The following is a 20,244-nucleotide window of genomic DNA, read 5'->3' as shown; positions in this document are numbered from 1 at the left end:
GTCCAGACTGAGCGATAAGATTCGCTTTCCTCGTCGTGAGGAATCAAGTCGCAGCCGCAAGTTTGTTTGTGCTGGCATGCGTTCTGATCTACAGTTGTGCATATTTTCTTGCCCAGTTCGTCTTGATATTTTAAAAGGGTGTCGGTTTACTCCAGCTTCGGCGAAGTGCTACACCCCTGGACGACTGTATTGGTAGACAATTCTGCTGAGGGAAGAGGCTGGTTTGACCAGCCATCGACAAATTGCCTGTTAAAGCTATGCCTGATGCCACCAAATATTTGACATACGACACTGGAAAGGAGGCTAATGAAATTGGTAAATCGTGCATGAAAAGCGGATAATTTTTGTCTCTAGGAACCTCGTCTATTTTGTAAAGTGTTAGCTAGACATAGGTGGGGATGAATATTTAGTGAGTCAGAAATTGATAAGGGTTTTGAGGGTTGAAGAGCAATTTTATACGGATAAGTAGCACTTTGCAAAGAACAAAAAGGTACCCAGAAGGTATAGAGGCAATGCGAACTTTCTTGGAGGAGAGAACATAAAGAACGCTTCAATTGCTGCACGGAATCGAAGCGGGTAGAAGCAAATATCATTGAGATTCCGAGACTGCGGCTTGTAAGAGCAAGCAAGACACATTCAAGGTCGTATTTCTACGTCTAGGCGTTCCAGATGACAATCCTTCCATCCACACCACTCGCTATGACTTGTTAATATGTTTCTATATGAGAATTTAGAAATACTTACTGCTGAACTTCTTAACAGCACCACCCGAAGCCTCATAGACTCGGATCGTACTGATAGTATTTTGATGAACCGTTTTCAACTGGGTGTCATCTTTAGTCTTGCCTTTTAAATCCATTTGCTTGAACATGTTGAAGGCTGATTCTTCCCGTGCATCTCCAAGTCCTGGACGTCCTTTCGACTCTAAAGAGCCAGTGAGCTGCCATCCGCCTTCGCTGCCTTTGAAGCGGTATGCTTCACAGTCATAACCCGCTGCAATAATCTCACTCTCACCATTCCAGATGAGACTCATGAATGGTAGCAGTTGGGTACTGACACTAACAACGGCTCTTGGAGGTTGATCTGCCCCATTGGGATAGACAACGGTGATACTGCTATCATGAGCAGCAAATGCGAGAGCATCTCCACTGGGGGAAAATGAGACTGCATGAACCCAGCCTGCCGAGTTATTGAGATATTCTCCACAGACAGTGTTGAAGGGCAAACGCTCTCCCCATACACCCGGTTCCGGTCTAGTATCGACACCTTTGATGAAGCTGGAAAAGACCCTCGCATGTGCATCAGTGGAACCAGCAGCCAAAAGGACTGAGTTTGGATGCCAAGCTACAGTGGTAATGGTGCTTCGGATAGGCTTTTTGATATGTTTTGATACCCACCAGTCGTTCTCTTCCTCAAAGTAGCATACCGCAATGACCCTGGCACCGGATCCTACGGCGAACTTCTCTTCGGATGGAGACCATCGCACAAATGTAGCTGCACGGTTGATTCGGAGGAGGACGAGTGTAGGTTTGTAGCCAGTAGGAGAAGGCTCCCAGACCAAGGCATTTCGATCTCGAGGGGAATTAGCATTTTCACGAGCATGGTGTTCCAGTATGACACACCTTGCGAACAGGTCACAATCCTCCCGCTCTTCAATGCAATATCAACACTGGTGACGGTCTTGTCATGGCCCTTGAGTTCATCCTTGAGCTTGAATCCAGCCCCAGTCCGTCCGTAGAGTTCAACGTTGGTGTCACGCGCAACGGCCAACGTTTGCTTGTCTGCGGAGAAAGAGTGATCCGCGATCGGGTGGTGGAATAGGTGGTGAACTTCTGGTGCAGCCATTTTAGTAGAGTCGTCTTGATAGGAGGAGCTCTCTACTATCAAGTGGTTTGAAGAAGTATTGGTGTGGATGTTGGATGCTGGATGTTGGAGAGTTGATGTCGCAAGCTCGTACTATAGCGGGGTTGCCTGAACCCACCGTCGAAATTCTTGAGCCTCAATTGTCCTCGAACGTGAAAGCGCGTCTTCCCCCACCATTCTCCCCCACAACCACGACTTCAAAATGCAGGAAAAGAAAGTCCCGGCATATGCGCCAAATCAATCGTGAGTTGGCTTATCTTTTGAGGAGAAACATATCTAACTTGCTCAAGACTGTACATCACCAACCTCCCCTCGTCGAAAATCCAGAAAGAAGACTTGCGAAGAGAGCTCTACATCCTGTTCGCTACCTATGGCCCAGTCCTCGATGTAGTCGCCTTACGGACAATGAAGATGCGAGGTCAGGCGCATATTGTTTATCGGGATATACAGACGGCAACCCAGGCGATGAGATCTCTGCAAGGATTTGAGTTCTTCGGCAAAGAAATGGTGAGCTCTCTACACCTTCTTTGAGGATTATAGCTAATGTAGGACCTTCTCTTCAGCAAATACAATATGCCAAGTCAAAGTCAGACATGATTGCAAAGTTGGACGGTACGTTTAAAATGCCAGCTGCCGCGGCGGGAGCTGTTACTGCTACGGAATTACAGCAAAGTATTTTCAATGCGCCACCCTCCGCCTCTACCGCATCAAATACCACTGGAGCAACTAGCGGAACTTTGAAACCACCTACTGGGAGTGTGGACCATGCTATGGAGGATGCGAGGAGCCCGACCACAAGTGCTGCTGGCCAGAAACGGAGGAGAGATGATGAGGAGGAAGAAGATGATAGCGAGGAGGATGTTGCTATGGAAGAAGACAGTGACGACGAGTAGATTCGTGAGAGTTGGTTTGCATTTCAAGGTGTTTGGAGTTGGAGAGGTAATGTGCGACATAAAAAGTGTTCCACACGAGCAAGATACCAGACAGGAAAAGAATAAGTCATATTTGACTATATAAACGCCTTAACCATATTGATAATGCACGGGGTGTCCATTTTTAACACTTTCCTTTCGTTGACTAAAATGTTGTACCTTCCTTTATGCCTCCTCTGCTGCCATCTCAGGAGGTATCCATAAACCGACACAGCCTCCAACCAGCCCAAGCCAAATCATCAAGTAGTTAGCCATTGTGCAGTCGAAACTTTCCATGGCCTCCTTAGTCTGGCATGGATGGATGAAGAAAGCTGGGACGTCTGTAACGGGATGCGGCTGCAATAGAATTAGTATCACTTGTACGCCAGTGAAGAAAGGGGCAAACTCACCGCAGCCGAAATTCCACCTGTAAATCCCGCAGCCCGAAGTCGACTCTTGTACCCCGGCGGTACAAGGTATCGGTAAACTGACTCCAGGTTAAAAGTAGGCTCGCCCATAGGAAGGTCGTGCAATGTGAACCACAATGTGGGCATGTTGTAGGTTGGGTGCAAATGAACCTCATAAGTCACATATGGCTGGTCTGAATGCAAGCTATATCGGGGTAGAGCACCACTATCCATGGCCCCTCCATGTTGATTCTGCAGCTGAGGGCGAAGTGCTTCCTATCTGATGTGTTAATGCCCTACTCCTGGAACTCCTACTCGTTTTGAGACTTTGGAAGGAACCACGAACCTGGTCTGCATCTTCAGCAGCAGTTAACATGTCAACATCCACCCCGGGCCCATCAAGATCACTATTGAGTTTTTCAAAAGCTAGTGAGAGATCATCTTTCTCTTCGGGGAGCTGAAGCAGTCGAAGTATCTCGATGTAGGAGCTCCCAGTTGTTAGAGTCCTTCGTAAGCGGATCTTGAAGATCTTTCTTGTTGGGCCCAGCTCAGCTTTGACATACTTCCGGTCGAAGAACGCACACACAAGTTCGAACTCTTCTGTTGTAAGGAAAGGCCATTGACGGTAGTCCCCTCCACATGCCATGGTGGGATGGATCAGAGCGAGAGTTTAACTCGTGAACCACTAGCCTCCAGACCGTAGAAGCAAAGAGTGTATCAATGAGGAGATACAAGTTCTTTGATACCAGGGTGGATTTCGCTATTGAACTTTAGTTACTGTAAACATATGAGGGGATGAGGCTGACTAACTTACGTCTAGATAGCAGATTGATCCTCGTCGTTGGCGAGTAGAATATTATACTTGCATGCTTAAAAAATTCGAAGTCTTAAGTCCCGTTGTTGTTGACTATGCTATAGAATATAATAGAGGTATTAGAGTAGCTGGACAATTTTGTTAGGTATTGGTTCTTTCAAATATGGAACTCGCGAGACTCACTCGTGGTTCACCGCGTTCCCACAAACTAGAAGAATTAATACCTTATTCGAAAGAGAATGAATAGACGGGTTCTACAGCTAAATTGGAGAAAGAAAACAATGACAGGGAGTACTGCCGAACTACTTACGAGTCAAAAATCCGTTCGAGTTCCAAGGAGCTAGCTAGATTGACTTTCCTGAGCTGATACAATAGTTCTCACGGATCACCAAATGATTCAATCCAGGGGATGCATTTATTACTTTCTATGAATTTGTAGATTTGCTCATCCACCTCAATGCAGCTTCTGGGATTGAGTGTTACTCGAGTAGATTCTTTAATACCTAGCCCTAGCCTACTGTAGGTAGTTAACCCCAGATTTCATAAGGTGACGAGGCTGAAGATCACTTTCCACTAGTCGCTAAATGCGGCCGATCTAGCCAAGGACAACGTGTATTGTACTCGTAACCGATTCCTCTACTACCACAATCCCGTCCAATATCTCTGGGCTCTTTCCTGCGTTGTAATTGTACCCTTATGCTTGTACTATAGTCGCTCCTTACAGTTATGATATGAACGTTCGCGACCCTTTCAACCTCCACCGGTCGCCTGCCTACCACATTCTCCGAGGAAGTGCCACGCGGACTGCGGCGAACGTCAAACAAAGAGTTGTCGAGGTTGGCACACAAGCTTTCGAGACGGGGAAGCAAGCCGTCGAGGATATGTCAAGTTTTTCGATACCAAAAAATGTACCTTCGTTTACAGATCCGCAACGTGAACTAGAAAACCGAGCTTGGGGAGCGTCAGGAGTAACGGCTAGGACAAACGCACATTCGAACGGAGGTGTAATAAGTGACATGCAAGACCGCGTGGGAGGCTTCTTTGAAAAGACCAGAGGGGATCTGCCAATGTACAAGGATAAGCCTTACTCGTACGCAGCCTCGCGGAGGCAACGACCGGTTTGGAGGCGGAAAAGGACATTTGGCATTGCTGGGCTCTTTGTCTTCATTCTATTCTACTTTCTTGGATACTTCGGAACTCATGCCGAGGCATCTAAGAAGGCCAAAAGCACCTGGAGCTGGTTGAAAGGGCCGGAGAAGAATGTACAACAGGTCGATTGGCTGGAACGAAGAGAAAGGGTCAAGGAGGCTTTCATCTTGAGCTGGGACGCTTATGAGAGATACGCTTGGGGTATGTCAAACAAACATAGGCTTGGAAGACTGCAACAGAGTCTACCTTATTACACGAGGTTGTGCACGTTCTAATGTTCTCTCATAGGCTATGATGAATTTCACCCAATCTCCAAAAAAGGAAAACAGATGGCCCCGAAGGGCATGGGATGGATCATAGTGGATGCTTTGGATACGATGATGCTCATGAATCTCACGAGCAGGTTAACCCACGCACGGGAATGGATTTCTACGAAGCTCGATTACGACCAAAACCAGGAGGTCAACACTTTCGAAACCACTATTCGGATGTTAGGGGGACTTCTTTCGGCACATTATTTATCAACTGAGTTTCCAGAAATGGCACCTTTAACAGATGATGATGAAGGAACCCCAGGCGAAGACCTTTACCTGGAAAAGGCAAAAGATCTAGCTGACCGATTGATGGGAGCTTTCGACTCACCTTCAGGAGTGCCATATGCTAGTGTCAATTTGCAAAAGGTGCAAGGCATTCCGTCACATGATGATGGTGGAGCATCCTCCACAGCAGAGGCAGCATCCTTGCAGCTAGAATTGAAATATCTGACGAAGCTCACCGGAGAAGCCTTCTATTGGCAGAAGGCAGAAAAGGTGATCCAGGTGATTGATGATAACGGCATGGAGGATGGGCTCGTCCCAATCTACATCTACGCACATGATGGCCGCTTCCGAGGAAGTAATATCAGACTTGGGAGCAGAGGAGATTCTTATTACGAATATCTCATCAAGCAATTCCTTCAAACATCAAAAGAAGAACCTATATATGAGGAACTCTGGGATGAATCGCTTGCCGGTGTCCGAAAGCACCTCATCACGTATTCCAGCCCGTCACAATTTACTGTTCTGGGAGAGCGACCTGAAGGCCTTGCCAAACCCTTGTCTCCAAAGATGGATCATCTTGCATGCTTCATGCCAGGTACTATCGCACTGGGTGCCACTGGTGGTATTACGGAAAAGGAGGCTAGGAAGCTCCCAACATGGTCCGCGAAGAAGGATGAAGAGATGCGACTTGCGCGCGAATTAACGCATACTTGTTGGGCCATGTACAAAGCTATGGCCACGGGACTCGCTGCGGAGATCACGCATTTCCATGTTGACGAGCCAACTTTACCTGAATCAGCATCCCACAAAGCCCCTGAAAATCTTGATGACGAAGAGAATACTGAATGGAAGAACGACTTAGTGATCAAAGATAACGACGTTCATAATCTACAGCGACCCGAAACCGTCGAAACGTTGTTCTACATGTGGAGGATAACAGGAGATACAATGTATAGAGAATGGGGATGGGATATGTTCAAATCGTTTGTCAACTACACAGCCGTCGAAGACGGAGGTGGCTTCACGAGTTTATCAAACGCAAATATCATTCCCCCACAGACAAAAGACAACATGGAAAGTTTCTGGCTCGTACGTACCAAATTACCAATTCTTTTTTCAAGAAATTAGGAAATGATCAAAGCTAATAATCAGGCAGGCGGAGACTCTTAAATATTTATATCTCCTATTCTCCGATGACGACCTACTTCCTCTTGACACAATTGTCATCAACACAGAGGCTCACTTTTTCCCGCGGTTCAAGCTTGGCCCGTTAAACAAGACTGGTTGGCAAAGAAAACCGCGTGGTCCAGACGGGAAAATCATACCTGAACCGCCATCGAAGAAGACCGAATCACCTACAGTGGAAGTGAGGACTGTACAGCCGGTGGAGCCGGTGGCATCAAGCGCGGGGGTTTGAGGGTAAGGATACAAGGATGGCTTGTAAATATGGATAGGATGGGCACGATTTTGAATGAACTGAAATTATGGGCGTTGGGGCCTTTACTACGGCATTTTGAGCGAGGCGAAAATAGTATACTTCGATGCTTCATAGACTCCTTGCGAATGACAAGCCGTGCGCGTTTGACCGAGATAAAAATAATCTCTAGATTTCCTCTATATGATTTATCTTCTATAACAAACAATTACTATGGAATAGTTTCATCACCGTGATAGCAGACACAAGCTGCTGGTTTAGATGTGCCTAATTCTGTTCTTTATGTCAAATGTTACCTACATCCGAGGTCGATGAGGGATGATATCGTGACATAGTCTTAATAGCGATGCAATCTACCTTTCTGAGACCAGAGCCCACCCAAGTATGTTCAGCATGAAATCGCTCGGCGAGTATACACCAAAGCAGGAATACAAGAGGAGAGCTGGATCCTTCACTCAGTCCTTGTTTTAGCTCGTTGGATGCCCCACCTCGATAAACATCTTAAAAGTAATGCTAGAAGGTTCAAGAGATATCACTCAGCCAGGGCAAGCCGAGTTTCCTCATCTCAACCGCCAATTGGAAGAGATAGTCCAGACTAGAATACGTCAGCAGAGTTTCCCTCCATGAAAAGAGGTCGATCAAACCTCTCAGCCTGCGTCTTCGCCTTATGCACCGTCTCTCCCCATACATAAATCCCATGCCGCCTAACCAGAACCGCATACGTATCCGGATATTTGTTCATCGCCTCCTCCAAGCTCTCCGTCAAGTCTTCTTCATGTGGTGTATTCTCAATAACTGGTATCTTCAATGTATCATGATATCCCAGATTCCCTTGCTTCTGAAAGCCCTTTCCAAACCCCTTGATCTGCTCGATATTGTTGATCTCAAATAAATCCGATTGCACAGTCTCAAGCAAGAGAGTAACGAGGACCGCCCATTGCGAATGTGTATGAATACAGCATCCCGCGTTTCTCTTTGTGAAGGCTGCGATGAAGAGCGGCGTGCATTGGGAAGGTTTGAAGGCCGGCGGAGAGCGCAGATATATTCGTTGCTTGGGGTCGACTTGTTGAGAAAGAGCGAGGACGTATATATCTTCAGGCTTCATCAGTTCTTTCTGAACGCCAGATGGCGCGAGATATACAAGATCACTGTGAGAGGATGAGCATCCATACGGTTGGCTTCGCCGCGAGACACCTACTCGTTACGAATGCTTGCGCCTCCTCCAGTACCGGTAACCCATCCTAATGTCCAAAATTTGCGACATAGCTCGGGGATGAGGTTTGCGGGGTGTTGGCTGTCGGCGGATTTGATCAGGTGGTCGTTGTTACCCGTTGGGTCCGGTTGATCTTCTTGGTTAGACATTATGAAGGGGTGCGTCCTTGATAATCCCAATTAGGAAGTTTGGCAGGCAGGAATTCAACTGTATTAGGAAGTTGGTGGTTGGTAGAATTTAAGGATGCTGTTATAGTTATTTTATTTATCCCCACAATCTAGGGGTGGGGCACACCGGAAGTACTTCAGAGATGTAAACACGTACATTCAAACATGATGAAATAAAGAGGATTGAAGGGAATTAGGCTAAATGCTACCAACACCAACACATATATAGTTCCCGGAAACTTGGAGATTTTTGGAATGAGGTAGTCCAAGCTGTAGTTGCTCAAGTTGGGTTATGCTGAATCTAAGGCTTCTTGCATTGCAGTGAGGCTCGTCTCGTCATGGTTTAGCTTGGCTTGACCGCCCAGGCGACAGTTCAAACCGTTGTTGAAATAACGTCTATTTCAGAAGCTGAGAATAGAATGTTCATATAAGAAGATTATGATAGATGCAATTTATATAAATACTGCATCTTTACCAAAGGACACTTTTCATATCCAATAAAAAATAAATCCCAGCTTGTAGCCAGATATCATTATGTGCTGTGGTCGGACGCTTGTAGTACAATGCCGGCGGGAGAGCTCCGCAACACAGCTACTTTAATCCTTGCTCTCCAAGAGGACAGGTGGTAATTTCATAGTCGTCTCCGCACACCGATTCATAAACTCCTTCTTAGCCTCCGCCCTTCATCCTCTCTTGTCTTCTACATTCCACTCCATTCTCTGCTCTACTCTGCGCTCTGGAAGCAAACACCAATACGCAAAGTCTTCTTTCAATAGTTGACTGCTGCTCCCTCTACTCGCCTTGATCTAGAAATCGCTCTTCCTGACCAGCTTCGACATCATGCGTTTCCCCGCAGCCGCTATCTCAGCAGCAGCTCTGCTGGCAGGTTCTGTCAATGCAGATGCTCAGTCTGTCCTCAGCGAAGCCAGCTCCTCCGTCTCCAGCGTTGCCAGCGATGCTTCCTCTGTCGTTGAATCCGCTACCTCGGGCCCCGAGCTACCAACTTTCACTGTAAGCTCCCAATACACGCAGCGCCCGCGCATTGATTCTTGTCAATTAACATGCTAATTTTACTCTTTACAGCCTACAACCATCAAGGGTGATTTTGTTGAGCAATTCACAGACGATTGGGACGCGCGATGGAAGCCATCCCATGCCAAGAAGGACACCAAAGGCTCCGCTAAAGAAGATGAGGAATGGGCATATGTTGGAGAATGGGCTGTTGAAGAGCCACACGTATACAAGGGAATGGAAGGCGACAAGGGTCTTGTTGTCAAGAACGCTGCAGCTCACCATGCCATCTCAGCCAAGTTCCCCAAGAAAATAGATAACAAGGGCAAGACTCTGGTTGTCCAGTACGAGGTCAAGCTCCAAAGTGAGTATATTATCTCTGACTAAAGATTATTTGCATTGCTAACAATCGTTCAGATGGTCTCGAATGTGGTGGAGCTTACTTGAAGCTTCTCCGTGACAACAAAGCTCTTCACCAGGATGAGTTCTCCAACGTCTCCCCCTACGTTGTCATGTTCGGTCCCGACAAGTGCGGTACCACCAACAAGGTCCACTTCATCGTCAACCACAAGAACCCAAAGACTGGCGAGTACGAGGAGAAGCACCTATCAGCCCCCCCAGCCGCCCGTATCCTCAAGACCTCCGAGCTCTACACTTTGATCGTCCACCCTAACAACACTGTTCACATCAAGTTGAATGGTGAGCAAGTCAAGGAGGCCAACCTCTTGGAGGACTTCCTTCCTCCATTCAACCCCCCCGCCGAGATCGACGACCCTAAAGATTCCAAGCCTGATACTTGGATCGACGAGGCCAGAATTGCCGACCCTGAGGCGACGAAACCTGAGGACTGGTATGTATACTCGCATGGTGTCTTGTTGAGAGCTGAGCTCCTAACTTGCCCTTTAAAAGGCTAGCGCTAACTTGTCTAAAGGGATGAGGATGCGCCATTCGAGATCGTTGATGAGGAGGCTACTATTCCTGAGGATTGGTTGGAGACTGAGCCTCTTACTGTCCCTGATCCAGAAGCATCCAAGCCAGAAGATTGGGACGAGGAAGAAGATGGAGACTGGGTTGCCCCAACTGTCCCTAACCCCAAGTGTGATGATGTCTCTGGCTGTGGCAAGTGGGAGAAGCCAGTAAGTGCCCAAGCACTCCGCAAACCCTCTTCAATGCTAACCACATCGTTTAGACAATCAAGAACCCAGCATTCAAGGGCAAGTGGACTGCACCTTACATTGATAAGTACGTATTTTTTTTCTTTTGTCGTGCTGGGAGTTTGTTTCACCACACGGGATATCCTTCACACACCTAAACAGTCTAAATGAACCAAAAGCTGACTATCCGACTAGCCCTGCGTACAAAGGTGTCTGGGCCCCAAGAAAGATCAAGAACCCTGCATTCTTTGAGGACAAGACTGTAAGTTACTTCCCAGGCCGATATTTAAATCACGTGATGATTCGAAAATGTATACTGACTTTTTGATTAGCCCGCCAACCTTGAACCAATGGGAGCAATTGGTTTCGAAATCTGGACCATGCAGAACGACATCCTCTTCGACAACATCTACATTGGTCACTCTGTCGCAGATGCTGAGAAATTCGCCCAGGAAACTTTCTTCGAGAAGCACCCTATCGAGCAACTCATTGAACTTGCCGAGAAGCCCAAGGTTGAGGATAAGCCAAAGTCTCCTTCTGACCTCGTCTTTTTGGATGACCCCGTCCTATACGTCAAAGAGAAGCTCGACCTGTTCTTCACCATCGCCCAGAACGACCCCATCCAGGCCGTCAAGTTCGTCCCTGAAGCCGCCGGTGGTATTGCCGCAGTTCTCGTCACTCTTATTGCTATTATCGTCGGTGTTGTCTCACTGGGTGGATCTACCCCACCTCAAGTAAAGAAAGCAGCGGACAAGGCCAAGGCTACTGCCACTGATGCCAAGGACAAGGTTGCGGAAGCTGTGTCAACTGGAGCTGAGAAGGCTCAGGAAGCTACCAAGCGCGCTACTAGAAGCTCGTCGTAGATTGTCGGGAATGAATGAAGTATAATGATGAGAAGAGATAGCGTCGCAAAATAGCGGCGAGGTGGAGGTTTTGATGGGCATTGGTCGTCACATTCGCACTCGCATTTGCATTTCCCGTTCACTGATGTGATTTTGGTGTTCGATAATTCGGCGGATGTGTATTTTAGGCGCACAAAATATGAAGCAAATCTTTTGATTTATCGCCCGCGTGTCCATTTATGTATGAAGTTATGGGTGCGGTTTCGGTCAACTACCAAATAAACGAATTATATCAGCGGTCTTTCTATTCGCTCCCATGGAATTTATATGATGGCGCACGCAAAGCTGAGAAATCCAACGCTACCAAATAACTCCCTTCAATATGCTCAAATGGATCGATCTCAAATATTCATTCGGAAGAAAATTCATATGCATGCCGTTAGATTTCCGCGCCCGCTCGTCCCACCCCTATCTCCCAAATTCCAAACTCGGCACAATTACAGGTCCGTATTTCGTCGGTGGGCTGAAGCCGCCATCTCCCTGAACCACAAAATCCACTGCCAGGCTCAGCTTCGTCAATCCCTGCTGTCCGCTATGCACACTGTTTGCGTATTGTGTGCCTGCAATCGCTTCCGGGTCATATGCTACAAAGGCGACGTAGTTTCTCCTGCCCATTAGCTTCTTCATTTCTCGAGGACCGCCATTTGTATCCGTTTGGAAGATTTCCATCATGTCTTCCTTGGTGTCCGAGACTTGGTTGGTGGTCCTTTGGCCGTTTGCTGGGACGTAGAGAGGTTTGTTGTTGTGTAGCATCTTGAGAACGTAAGATGGAGGAGGTGCTGCAACCACGGCTGAGGATATGACTTGATACATTGTTTTGTGATCACTTGGGTGGCTTGGATCATGTACTAGACCGGCACCGCAGCAATTCACATCTGAATACGTATGTTAGTTTTTTACTCATTGGGACAGTTGTGGTTTCTTTACCTCCAGACAAGAAAGTCATGCGGATACCCTTCTGATGCGCAATTCCTTGCAAAGTTCGAATTAAGTATGTCCTCTCAAGATCTTTCGATTCGTGCGTCCACATGTCTCGCAGCTCATCAGCAATGTCAATGTCGCCAAAGGTGTTGAGAACTCCTCCCATAAGCCCAGACTTCCCAACTGCCTTTTTTACTTGGGAGAATCCAGATGCCACAGCGTCTTTGCCACCTACTACACCTGCTACGGAACTCGTAACTTTGCCAAGCAAATTGTATGTTCCAGTCACTGCTTTCTTGCCCGTTGCCATCGTGTGAGCTATACTTTCAACGGTGTCTAGGCGCGGATATATGACTGGTACTGAAACCATCCAGATACAATGTTGTACACTGGGAGGGAGAGTCGCAACCTTTGGGAATATTCCTTGATAAGTCGGACCTGCCAGAACTTGACGTTGATTACGTTCTGAACGGCAATCTGGACCAATAACCACAACTGCAGGCCCAAGGAACTTGACGAAATGCCAACCAGAACCGGTGATTGTAAAAAGATCTGTATCAGTGCTAACGTTCCGAAGAATCTCTAGAGTCGTATGATGTTGAAACAGAAGATACATTTCAATGCCAATACGTCCAATATTCTTGAACATATTAGACGTTTGCATATACTCTGGATACGATCCGAACCCGTCAAATCTAGATAGCTGTCAGTATTCAATAAACTAGAAGAGGCTTGATTTCTTACATGTCATGGTCATCGATCTGCAGGACGTGAGGAATTTGAGCGAAAGCTTCCCTTAGATACGGTTGATCGAAATGACTGCTGTAGTAGTGGAAATACGCATGGGAAACATCTTCCTCATGCCGAGCGGTCCAAGCTGCACTTCGCCGGTTGTCTTTGCCACTCATGGCTAGCCATTGCTTCAGCAACGGAATCTCTTTCCATAATCTGTCTCCATATATCTGATCGCCTAGGCCGAGCTGAACATGGAAGCCACCACATTCGACGTTCTTCTGTAAAATGTCTTTCCACATAAACCCAATTCCACCAAGCTTAGAACGCTCGGTCATGCTCGTATTCATAGCAAAATCATTGCCGGAATGTGCAATAAATCTCCAGTTGGTTTCGTACCGACCAGCAACTAGGAATTCGTACCGAGTACAGCCTAGGTGCGATGTTATGGCATACGTCCATTTGTCGCTGGGACCTTCTCCCATCTGTAATTCTACATCATATCGATAGAAAATCCATCTTTGGTGCGTAAATATTGGGTTAGGTTTGAGCTGCCGAGGATTTGGTGATAAATCAACACTTTGATGTATGTGGATAGTTGGGGGTTGAGGAGCGTCCGTGACCAGCATAATTGTACCCAGCCACAAACCTCTTTCCATATCCATATTAACATAACGAAGATACGGTCCAAAGTAAACACCGTTGGTAGGAGCAACTTTGTACATATCGACCCCGGCACTTGGCGGAGGTCCAGAAAATCCCGCTGCCGTGGGGGTTTGAGAAGCCATGCTCATGATACTTTCTGCATATCCAGGTGTATGAGGCGGAAAACCGGGTGAGCTAAGAGGAGTCTTGCCAAATGCACTAAGTCCTGGTGATGCCAAAGGATTTCCATAGGTGGAAGTTGTAGGTGAAAGAGGAGCAATATCATGGTTGAGTGGGGTGGGGCCTTTGGGAAATTCCCATTGAGTTGCTTGGGTTGGAAGGTGAATATAGTAATATTGGCCTGAATTTTGGTCTAGATGAGCAATCCAACCTTCTGGAAGCGGTGGGGGAGAGCTCGGACCTGCGCCCTGAAAGGGCGAAGAATTCGCTACTTGCTGAACTGGGGCTGGCTGGGCATTTTGTTGCTGGGTTTGTGGTTGTGGTTGAGGAGCCTGTACAGGGTCATTTGCGAAAGCTGGGTGGCCTGGATGCTGTAACTGAGGTGACTGCAAAGGAGATGTAATATTTAGCTTTGGAGCAGTGTTGATTGCAGCAGGGACTACAGCTGGAGTCGCAGCAGGACGTTTTTCATTAGGATAAGTTCGCGCAGCCCCATTAGATCCTGGAGTGACACTAGAGTAGGCTGGTGGAGGAGAAGGTGAGAGTTGCATGCGTTGGAAATCCTGTTGGAAGTCCTGCTCAAGTGCATTTTGCTGCGCTCCAGAGCCTTGTCTTCCATCCTGCTGTGGTGGTGGAGATGCGGAATTTGTCACTTCATTTGGTCCTTGGTAAACGCGAATGGGCCCATGTGGCTGGTTGTCAGGAGATTCCGTTGGCGTCCACGGTCTGGGGATACTTTGAGGAGCTGGAGACAGCCCTGGGGATTGCGGCAGTTGGGGAATAGGAGGAGTCGAGTACTGATTCTGCCGCTGGGCAGCTGCCGCATTCTGTGCTTGAAGGCTGCTTAAAGTAGCCGTTCCGGAAATACCAGCAGCCGCTAGTCAAAGAATTAGTATGATGAGAAGCTCATTTGAAGTAGGTAGCTACAGAGCCAGGGAGCTGTCTGAGGAGCCAGAACCCCACATACTGCGGAGCATTTTTCCTGGCTCCCGACACAGCTCTCAGCTCTGGAGCTCACATAAACATTGTAAGTTTAATGTTTGGGAGTTTGACTTACCATATCGAGCCTCAATTCCACCACCGGCTTGTTCTCCCGGGCCTATGATAGGGGTCTCTGGTGGAGGGGGTGAGCCGCGCGTTGCACGAGTTGTAGATGTAGATGCTGTAGAGGCAAACCGATTCATATCGTTCTTTGGAGTGGGCGCAACCAAGTTCGTATTTATTGCTGGCTGGCCATCGAGTTCTGATGGATCCGGAACTGGAGGCGGAGCATAATAATGTTGGTTATTTCCAGAGTACATGCTTGCGCTCGGTTGCGAGGGACGCCTTGCGCCAACTTTGGGGTTTATAGCAAACAACCCCTCCTTGTCAGGAAGATCAGGGCCGGGGCTCTCTGGCAGTTGTTTCCCTCTTCTTTCAGCCAAGCTAGGACCGGCCCTCTTCTCAATAGGACTCAGCCGAGGCGCCGTATCATTCGTGCCCCTCCTGCCACTGGATCCTGACGCTGCTGATCCGGATCTGCTTTCTGGATTTGGTCTTCGATCTTCGGGGTATGGGGCTCGATGAGCTCGAGAGGGGGCTTGGTAATTATCGTTGTCGTCGTCTGGGTAAGGAAGAGAATTCGCGGAACTCGATGCCCCAGGTGGTAGAGGAAATGATAGCTTAGAGGGTTGCTGAGGATGGTTCACTCGGCCTGAACTTGATGGTTGGGGGCTGTTCGGCTTGTAAATACGTAACGGCTCAACCGTGGGACTGTCACCACCACCCGATGAAGGTCTTTGAAGGAAAAGCTCCTCATCAGGCTTTCCGTGACGAGCGGCCATGGTTGAGGCCAGGTACGAAGTTGGGAGGATCCAATGAACAGTTCGCTAAGTGACGCACGAAGTGTTATTTATAGGAAGCTTCAACGGGTAAGCTACTGTATGTATGTATCTCTTGAGAGGCACAGAAGATCGATGCGGGCAGCAGCAGGGCGGGGGAGAATGTATCAGATCCAAGGTGAGATGAGATCGGCGACCGCGATGGAGGCCTCCTGCGTTCAGTACAGGAGATGTCTGGATGGGCAAACTGAGGGAAGGTATGAGGCTGCGCGCAAAAAGGTCAAGAGGACAGGAAAACGAATCAAGGGAATATTTTATCCAGCAGCAGGATAGTTCTCTTGGAGGCACGATAGATGAATATGCGACACGCCGGAGCTGGAGGGGGTAAGCCAGTTTTCTGGGTTGCGATGAGATTATTGGCGGGGCTGACCAGCGCTTGCTGCACGAACAGAAGTCCCGGCGGCTACAGCAGAGCACAGTGGAGATAGGTTCTAGAAGGAGATGCAAACAGAGGTACGTAACTACAAGCGCTGAGAATCGGTGTGTGATATCTTACCGCCGACAGTATGATGATATTATAGAATAGCTGCAACTAACTGACTTGTCACAGTATTGATATCGAGGGGAAGTCGGCCACCGGCAAGCGATGCGATTTGCTGACTGTACAGTGACGACTGAATGCCTGACTGACATCTCACTCATTGTGCTCTGCCAGACTAAGCAATAGCATGAAGATTGGAAGTTTGGAATAGGTGGAGAAATTGGGTACGATACTCGTAGATGATTCTATTAAAATACACTTTGTAGTGTTCATATTTTACTCTGACTCGTGATTGGCCTGTTACTTGTGACAGCAAAATTGTAAGGGCCTCCTTGTGGGACGGCCCGTGCTCCCTGGCCTGGCATCGCAGCAGCCACAGCCACTTCCTTTAAATCGCGTCGCGACCGAGACCGCGTCAAAATCTTCGACGCGTAAAGTGCAACTTCCCCAAAACTCAACATTTGCATTCGCATCCCAATCCCACCTTCCCTCTCAACCACCATCACCATCACTTCTTAGTTCTACAATACACAGAAAGAGCCTCCGACCATGGCATCTGTTGTACTCGGGAAAAGGACTCGAAGTTCTACAAACTCAGGTGCGCCTTCCTTCTAACTCTCCACTAGCACTCAACTCACTTTTTGCCAGCGCCAAACACACCAGCCAAAAGGCAAGCTCGCGTCGAAATCTTCAATGATGAGAACGAGAATCCCTTCATCGTCCAGTCTGCGCGCCACAACACCCAAGATGGCGAGTCAATGGGCTTGGACGAGCGCCCAGCATCAATATTCACGAATTCTTTACCAACCAAGAACGGCAAGCCCGCCATCTCGTCTATTTCCAAGACGAAAACACAATTTCACGTCACAAAACTTAATAATGGTCAGTTCGCATCCTTGGATATTCTGGGTTGAGCTGACATGAAGCAGATGAGAGAAAACCTGTGCAAACTCCTACCCCCCAGACCCCACGTCACCGGGACGCGTTCAAGGCGCCAGTCACCCCTCGACATCGTGTTGCAATCACTTTCAAACCCCTCACTCCACGAACCCCACGTACACCAGGAACACCGGGCGGCTCAATTACCACCGTATACAGTCAGGCGAGACAACTGTTTACGCGGAGTTCAGAGCCTGGTCGGCTTGTTGGGCGAGAGGCTGAGAGACAAGAATTGTCAAGTTTCGTTCAGGAGCGCGTTGCCAAAACGTTCGGTGGATGTATATATGTTTCGGGTCCACCAGGAACAGGAAAAAGCGCCATGGTCAACGAAGTCACTGGCGATCTCGAGCAGTCACCAGTTATGAAGAAGGCATACGTCAATTGTATGAGTCTGAAAACGTCTAAAGACCTATATGGTAGTTTGCTGGAGAGCTTGTGCGACGAGGAGGTTCTGGAAGGAGATGAGGTCAAGACCCTCCAAGAAATGTTTGCGCCGAGGAAGAAGGCCAAGAACATCTACGTTGTTACGTTGGATGAAATCGATCATGTCCTTTCCCTGGATCTGGAAATACTGTACAAGTTGTTCGAGTGGTCTCTACAGAAAACCTCACATCTCATCCTGGTCGGAATCGCCAATGCTTTGGATTTAACGGACCGCTTCCTACCACGATTAAAGGCCCGAAATCTCAAGCCACAACTCCTGCCATTCCTTCCTTACAGTGCAGCTCAGATCAAGACTGTAATCACTACTCGATTAAAGTCACTCGTGACTGCAGATAGTCTCACGCCAGATTACCTTCCATTCCTTCATCCAGCAGCCATTGATCTATGCTCTCGAAAAGTCTCAAGTCAAACTGGAGATCTTCGAAAAGCATTCGACATCTGCAGACGGGCAATTGAAGTGATTGAGTCAGAAGTGAAGCAGAAGCATGAACAGGCGTTGCAAGAAGCAATGCTACAGAATAGTCCTTCCAAGAAACCACTCGAGGAAAATGTGAACTTGTCATCACCAGTTGGTCTCCAAACAGGGGCTTTCACGAAGTCACTAGCACAGTCACTGGCCACCCTGACAGTCGAGACTGCTCCACGAGCGTCAATTGCACATGTCAACAAGATCACTTCATCAACCTTTGGAAACGGAGCAAACCAAAGACTCAAGACTCTCAATCTTCAGCAGAAGGCCGCTTTATGCGCTTTGGTGGCCCTGGAGAAGCGGAAAAGGATGGCGGCGGCCAACGTCATGGCAACGCCTTCGAAATCGAACAACGTTGCTCCCACCATCAAAGCATTATATGACGTCTATTGTACACTCTGTACTCGCGACTCTATTCTCCACCCCCTTACAAGCACCGAGTTCAGAGATGTGGTTGGGAGCTTGGAAACACTGTCTTTGATCAGCGCTGTTGACGGGAGAAATGGCTCATTCGTGGGCTCAAGCACTCCAAGCAGGAAAGCGAGGAAGTTTGGCTCTGGTATGGGTACTGGTGATGAAAAGAGAGTCGGTAGCTGCGTTGGAGAAAAAGAGGTTGCACAGGCTGTAGAGGGCCTGGGTGCTGGTATTTTGAAGAGTATTCTCAATGGCGAGGGACTTTGAATGTTTGAATAGTTGTAGTTTTGCATAGCGTCGCATTGGGCATTGTTTAGATAGCGACTTGCATGCCCATCATTGTATAAGACGTCTACAAATGGATATGGATAGGCATTATGATAATAGGAAGGAGTAATGAAAATTCTATAACTTCAAAGCTGGCTTTCCAAGCAATATTGAGTGAAAATGACGCATGGATCATGGAGGTGGACAAATTTTTGGGTCGCCTCCTGGCAAATAGAACTACCTACGCTCGTGATGCTTTTCGGAAAAGACGAGATTTAGTTTTCCTTTCTTCGCTGTTCTCTTCTAGCTTAGAAAGACATAAGATATATTGGGGACGTCCAAAAGGAAAGTAGAGCAGCAATAAGAATCATATGAGGGCCAACTTGTCAGGCCACTTTGAAATCGCTCGCACGACATGACATTACATATCGTGGAATTAGAAATGTCGGCGGTGAAGTAATACGCGGTAAAAGGATTCAGGAAGTTATTCTGAACTAATCATCGATGCCTCTTTTCAGATCCCATGTTCCATACCCACGTCAGCATCAAGATTTGCCATTGCCACCTTTGTCCTTGTCGTCACCACCACCACCTGTACTTGTAGTGGCGGTGGCAGTCGCCCCCCCATCTCCGTCTGCGTCTCGGGCCTGTTCGCTATGCTGGGACTCTACGCTTGCAAGTAGGGTGTCGATTTTCTTCTCTAGGTTCGTGAGATTTGACTCGAGTGCCTGCGCTGTCTTTTCGCCCCTGATTCAGATCAGCACGGGGTCTTGGTTAGTCTAGATTTCAGAACCAGGACCAGAGGAATTATCGGGAATAAGGTACATGTACGGGCAGGTAGAGGATTGCATGATTGGGAAGGATACGAGTTCCGCGAATATGGGCCGTGGAAGTGCTAACTAAGTCTGTCTGTCTTCTTTTGGATTGGACTTTTGCATGCTGCAGGTCCGGGGTGGACATGCGGATTTGGGATAGGATTTCGAGAATTGGATGTTAAGGATCCGGACGAATCAACTTACCTTGATAGTTCGGCCCAGACCTACATATACAAGAGCGGTTAGTCGGGGCAAGGAATATGTTGATGTAGGTATATTTGTTGTTATACATGACATGTCATCGGCACCGCATTGCTTCGGAGGCAACTCCTGTTCCAGTGGCTGGGTCTTTAACACGTACCTTTGCTAGATCTAGATCTGTATCGTCTGCATGACTATCTGTCGGGAGGAGGTTCGATGAGGATGAGGAGGAGGAAGAAGCCATTATTCCTAGGTGTAAGGTGCGGTCTAGATTTCTTCTCACACTCAGCT

The 20,244-nt window shown here is 47.9% G+C and overlaps 9 protein-coding genes across 9 annotated transcripts; 4 read left to right on the top strand and 5 right to left on the bottom strand.

The window, feature by feature from the left end:
* Window positions 1–656: 656 nt before the first annotated feature.
* On the bottom strand, window positions 657–1,845 carry arc1 (Actin-related protein 2/3 complex subunit; the record flags this gene model as incomplete). Its single annotated transcript, XM_031145432.1, has 3 exons — window positions 657–697; window positions 745–1,572; window positions 1,623–1,845. The coding sequence occupies 3 exons, from the start codon at window positions 1,843–1,845 to the stop codon at window positions 657–659; spliced, it is 1,092 nt and encodes a 363-aa protein (XP_031009178.1).
* Window positions 1,846–2,065: 220 nt separating this feature from the next.
* Snrpb2 (U2 small nuclear ribonucleoprotein B'') lies at window positions 2,066–2,756 on the top strand (the record flags this gene model as incomplete). The annotated part of the gene is made up of 3 exons (XM_031145431.1): window positions 2,066–2,106; window positions 2,154–2,370; window positions 2,427–2,756. 3 exons carry the CDS (start codon window positions 2,066–2,068, stop codon window positions 2,754–2,756), a joined length of 588 nt encoding a protein of 195 aa, XP_031009221.1.
* Window positions 2,757–2,960: 204 nt separating this feature from the next.
* Window positions 2,961–3,827, bottom strand: LHYA1_G000438 (uncharacterized protein; the record flags this gene model as incomplete). The annotated part of the gene is made up of 3 exons (XM_031145430.1): window positions 2,961–3,131; window positions 3,185–3,453; window positions 3,497–3,827. The coding sequence occupies 3 exons, from the start codon at window positions 3,825–3,827 to the stop codon at window positions 2,961–2,963; spliced, it is 771 nt and encodes a 256-aa protein (XP_031009222.1).
* An 899-nt stretch (window positions 3,828–4,726) lies between these two features.
* MNS1_1 (Mannosyl-oligosaccharide 1,2-alpha-mannosidase) lies at window positions 4,727–7,100 on the top strand (the record flags this gene model as incomplete). The annotated part of the gene is made up of 3 exons (XM_031145429.1): window positions 4,727–5,345; window positions 5,433–6,772; window positions 6,840–7,100. The coding sequence occupies 3 exons, from the start codon at window positions 4,727–4,729 to the stop codon at window positions 7,098–7,100; spliced, it is 2,220 nt and encodes a 739-aa protein (XP_031009225.1).
* Window positions 7,101–7,713: 613 nt separating this feature from the next.
* Window positions 7,714–8,480, bottom strand: mde1 (Methylthioribulose-1-phosphate dehydratase; the record flags this gene model as incomplete). The annotated part of the gene is made up of 2 exons (XM_031145428.1): window positions 7,714–8,266; window positions 8,317–8,480. 2 exons carry the CDS (start codon window positions 8,478–8,480, stop codon window positions 7,714–7,716), a joined length of 717 nt encoding a protein of 238 aa, XP_031009226.1.
* An 858-nt stretch (window positions 8,481–9,338) lies between these two features.
* On the top strand, window positions 9,339–11,526 carry LHYA1_G000435 (Calnexin-like protein; the record flags this gene model as incomplete). The annotated part of the gene is made up of 7 exons (XM_031145427.1): window positions 9,339–9,509; window positions 9,582–9,873; window positions 9,927–10,359; window positions 10,441–10,645; window positions 10,699–10,751; window positions 10,826–10,925; window positions 10,996–11,526. 7 exons carry the CDS (start codon window positions 9,339–9,341, stop codon window positions 11,524–11,526), a joined length of 1,785 nt encoding a protein of 594 aa, XP_031009223.1.
* A 447-nt stretch (window positions 11,527–11,973) lies between these two features.
* YGR266W_1 (Uncharacterized protein) lies at window positions 11,974–15,866 on the bottom strand (the record flags this gene model as incomplete). Its single annotated transcript, XM_031145426.1, has 4 exons — window positions 11,974–12,440; window positions 12,493–13,181; window positions 13,231–14,920; window positions 15,101–15,866. The coding sequence occupies 4 exons, from the start codon at window positions 15,864–15,866 to the stop codon at window positions 11,974–11,976; spliced, it is 3,612 nt and encodes a 1,203-aa protein (XP_031009224.1).
* A 1,087-nt stretch (window positions 15,867–16,953) lies between these two features.
* On the top strand, window positions 16,954–18,937 carry cdc18 (Cell division control protein; the record flags this gene model as incomplete). Its single annotated transcript, XM_031145425.1, has 3 exons — window positions 16,954–16,965; window positions 17,031–17,286; window positions 17,334–18,937. 3 exons carry the CDS (start codon window positions 16,954–16,956, stop codon window positions 18,935–18,937), a joined length of 1,872 nt encoding a protein of 623 aa, XP_031009229.1.
* Window positions 18,938–19,482: 545 nt separating this feature from the next.
* LHYA1_G000432 (uncharacterized protein) lies at window positions 19,483–20,197 on the bottom strand (the record flags this gene model as incomplete). Its single annotated transcript, XM_031145424.1, has 3 exons — window positions 19,483–19,684; window positions 19,957–19,976; window positions 20,114–20,197. 3 exons carry the CDS (start codon window positions 20,195–20,197, stop codon window positions 19,483–19,485), a joined length of 306 nt encoding a protein of 101 aa, XP_031009230.1.
* Window positions 20,198–20,244: the final 47 nt, after the last annotated feature.

This window comes from Lachnellula hyalina (assembly GCF_007821495.1).
Source record: "Lachnellula hyalina strain CBS 185.66 chromosome Unknown contig00007, whole genome shotgun sequence".
NCBI classification, from domain to species: Eukaryota; Fungi; Ascomycota; class Leotiomycetes; order Helotiales; family Lachnaceae; genus Lachnellula; species Lachnellula hyalina.
The sequence above is the reverse complement of the archived record's forward strand: the minus strand, read 5'-3'. Positions and strand labels throughout refer to the sequence as shown.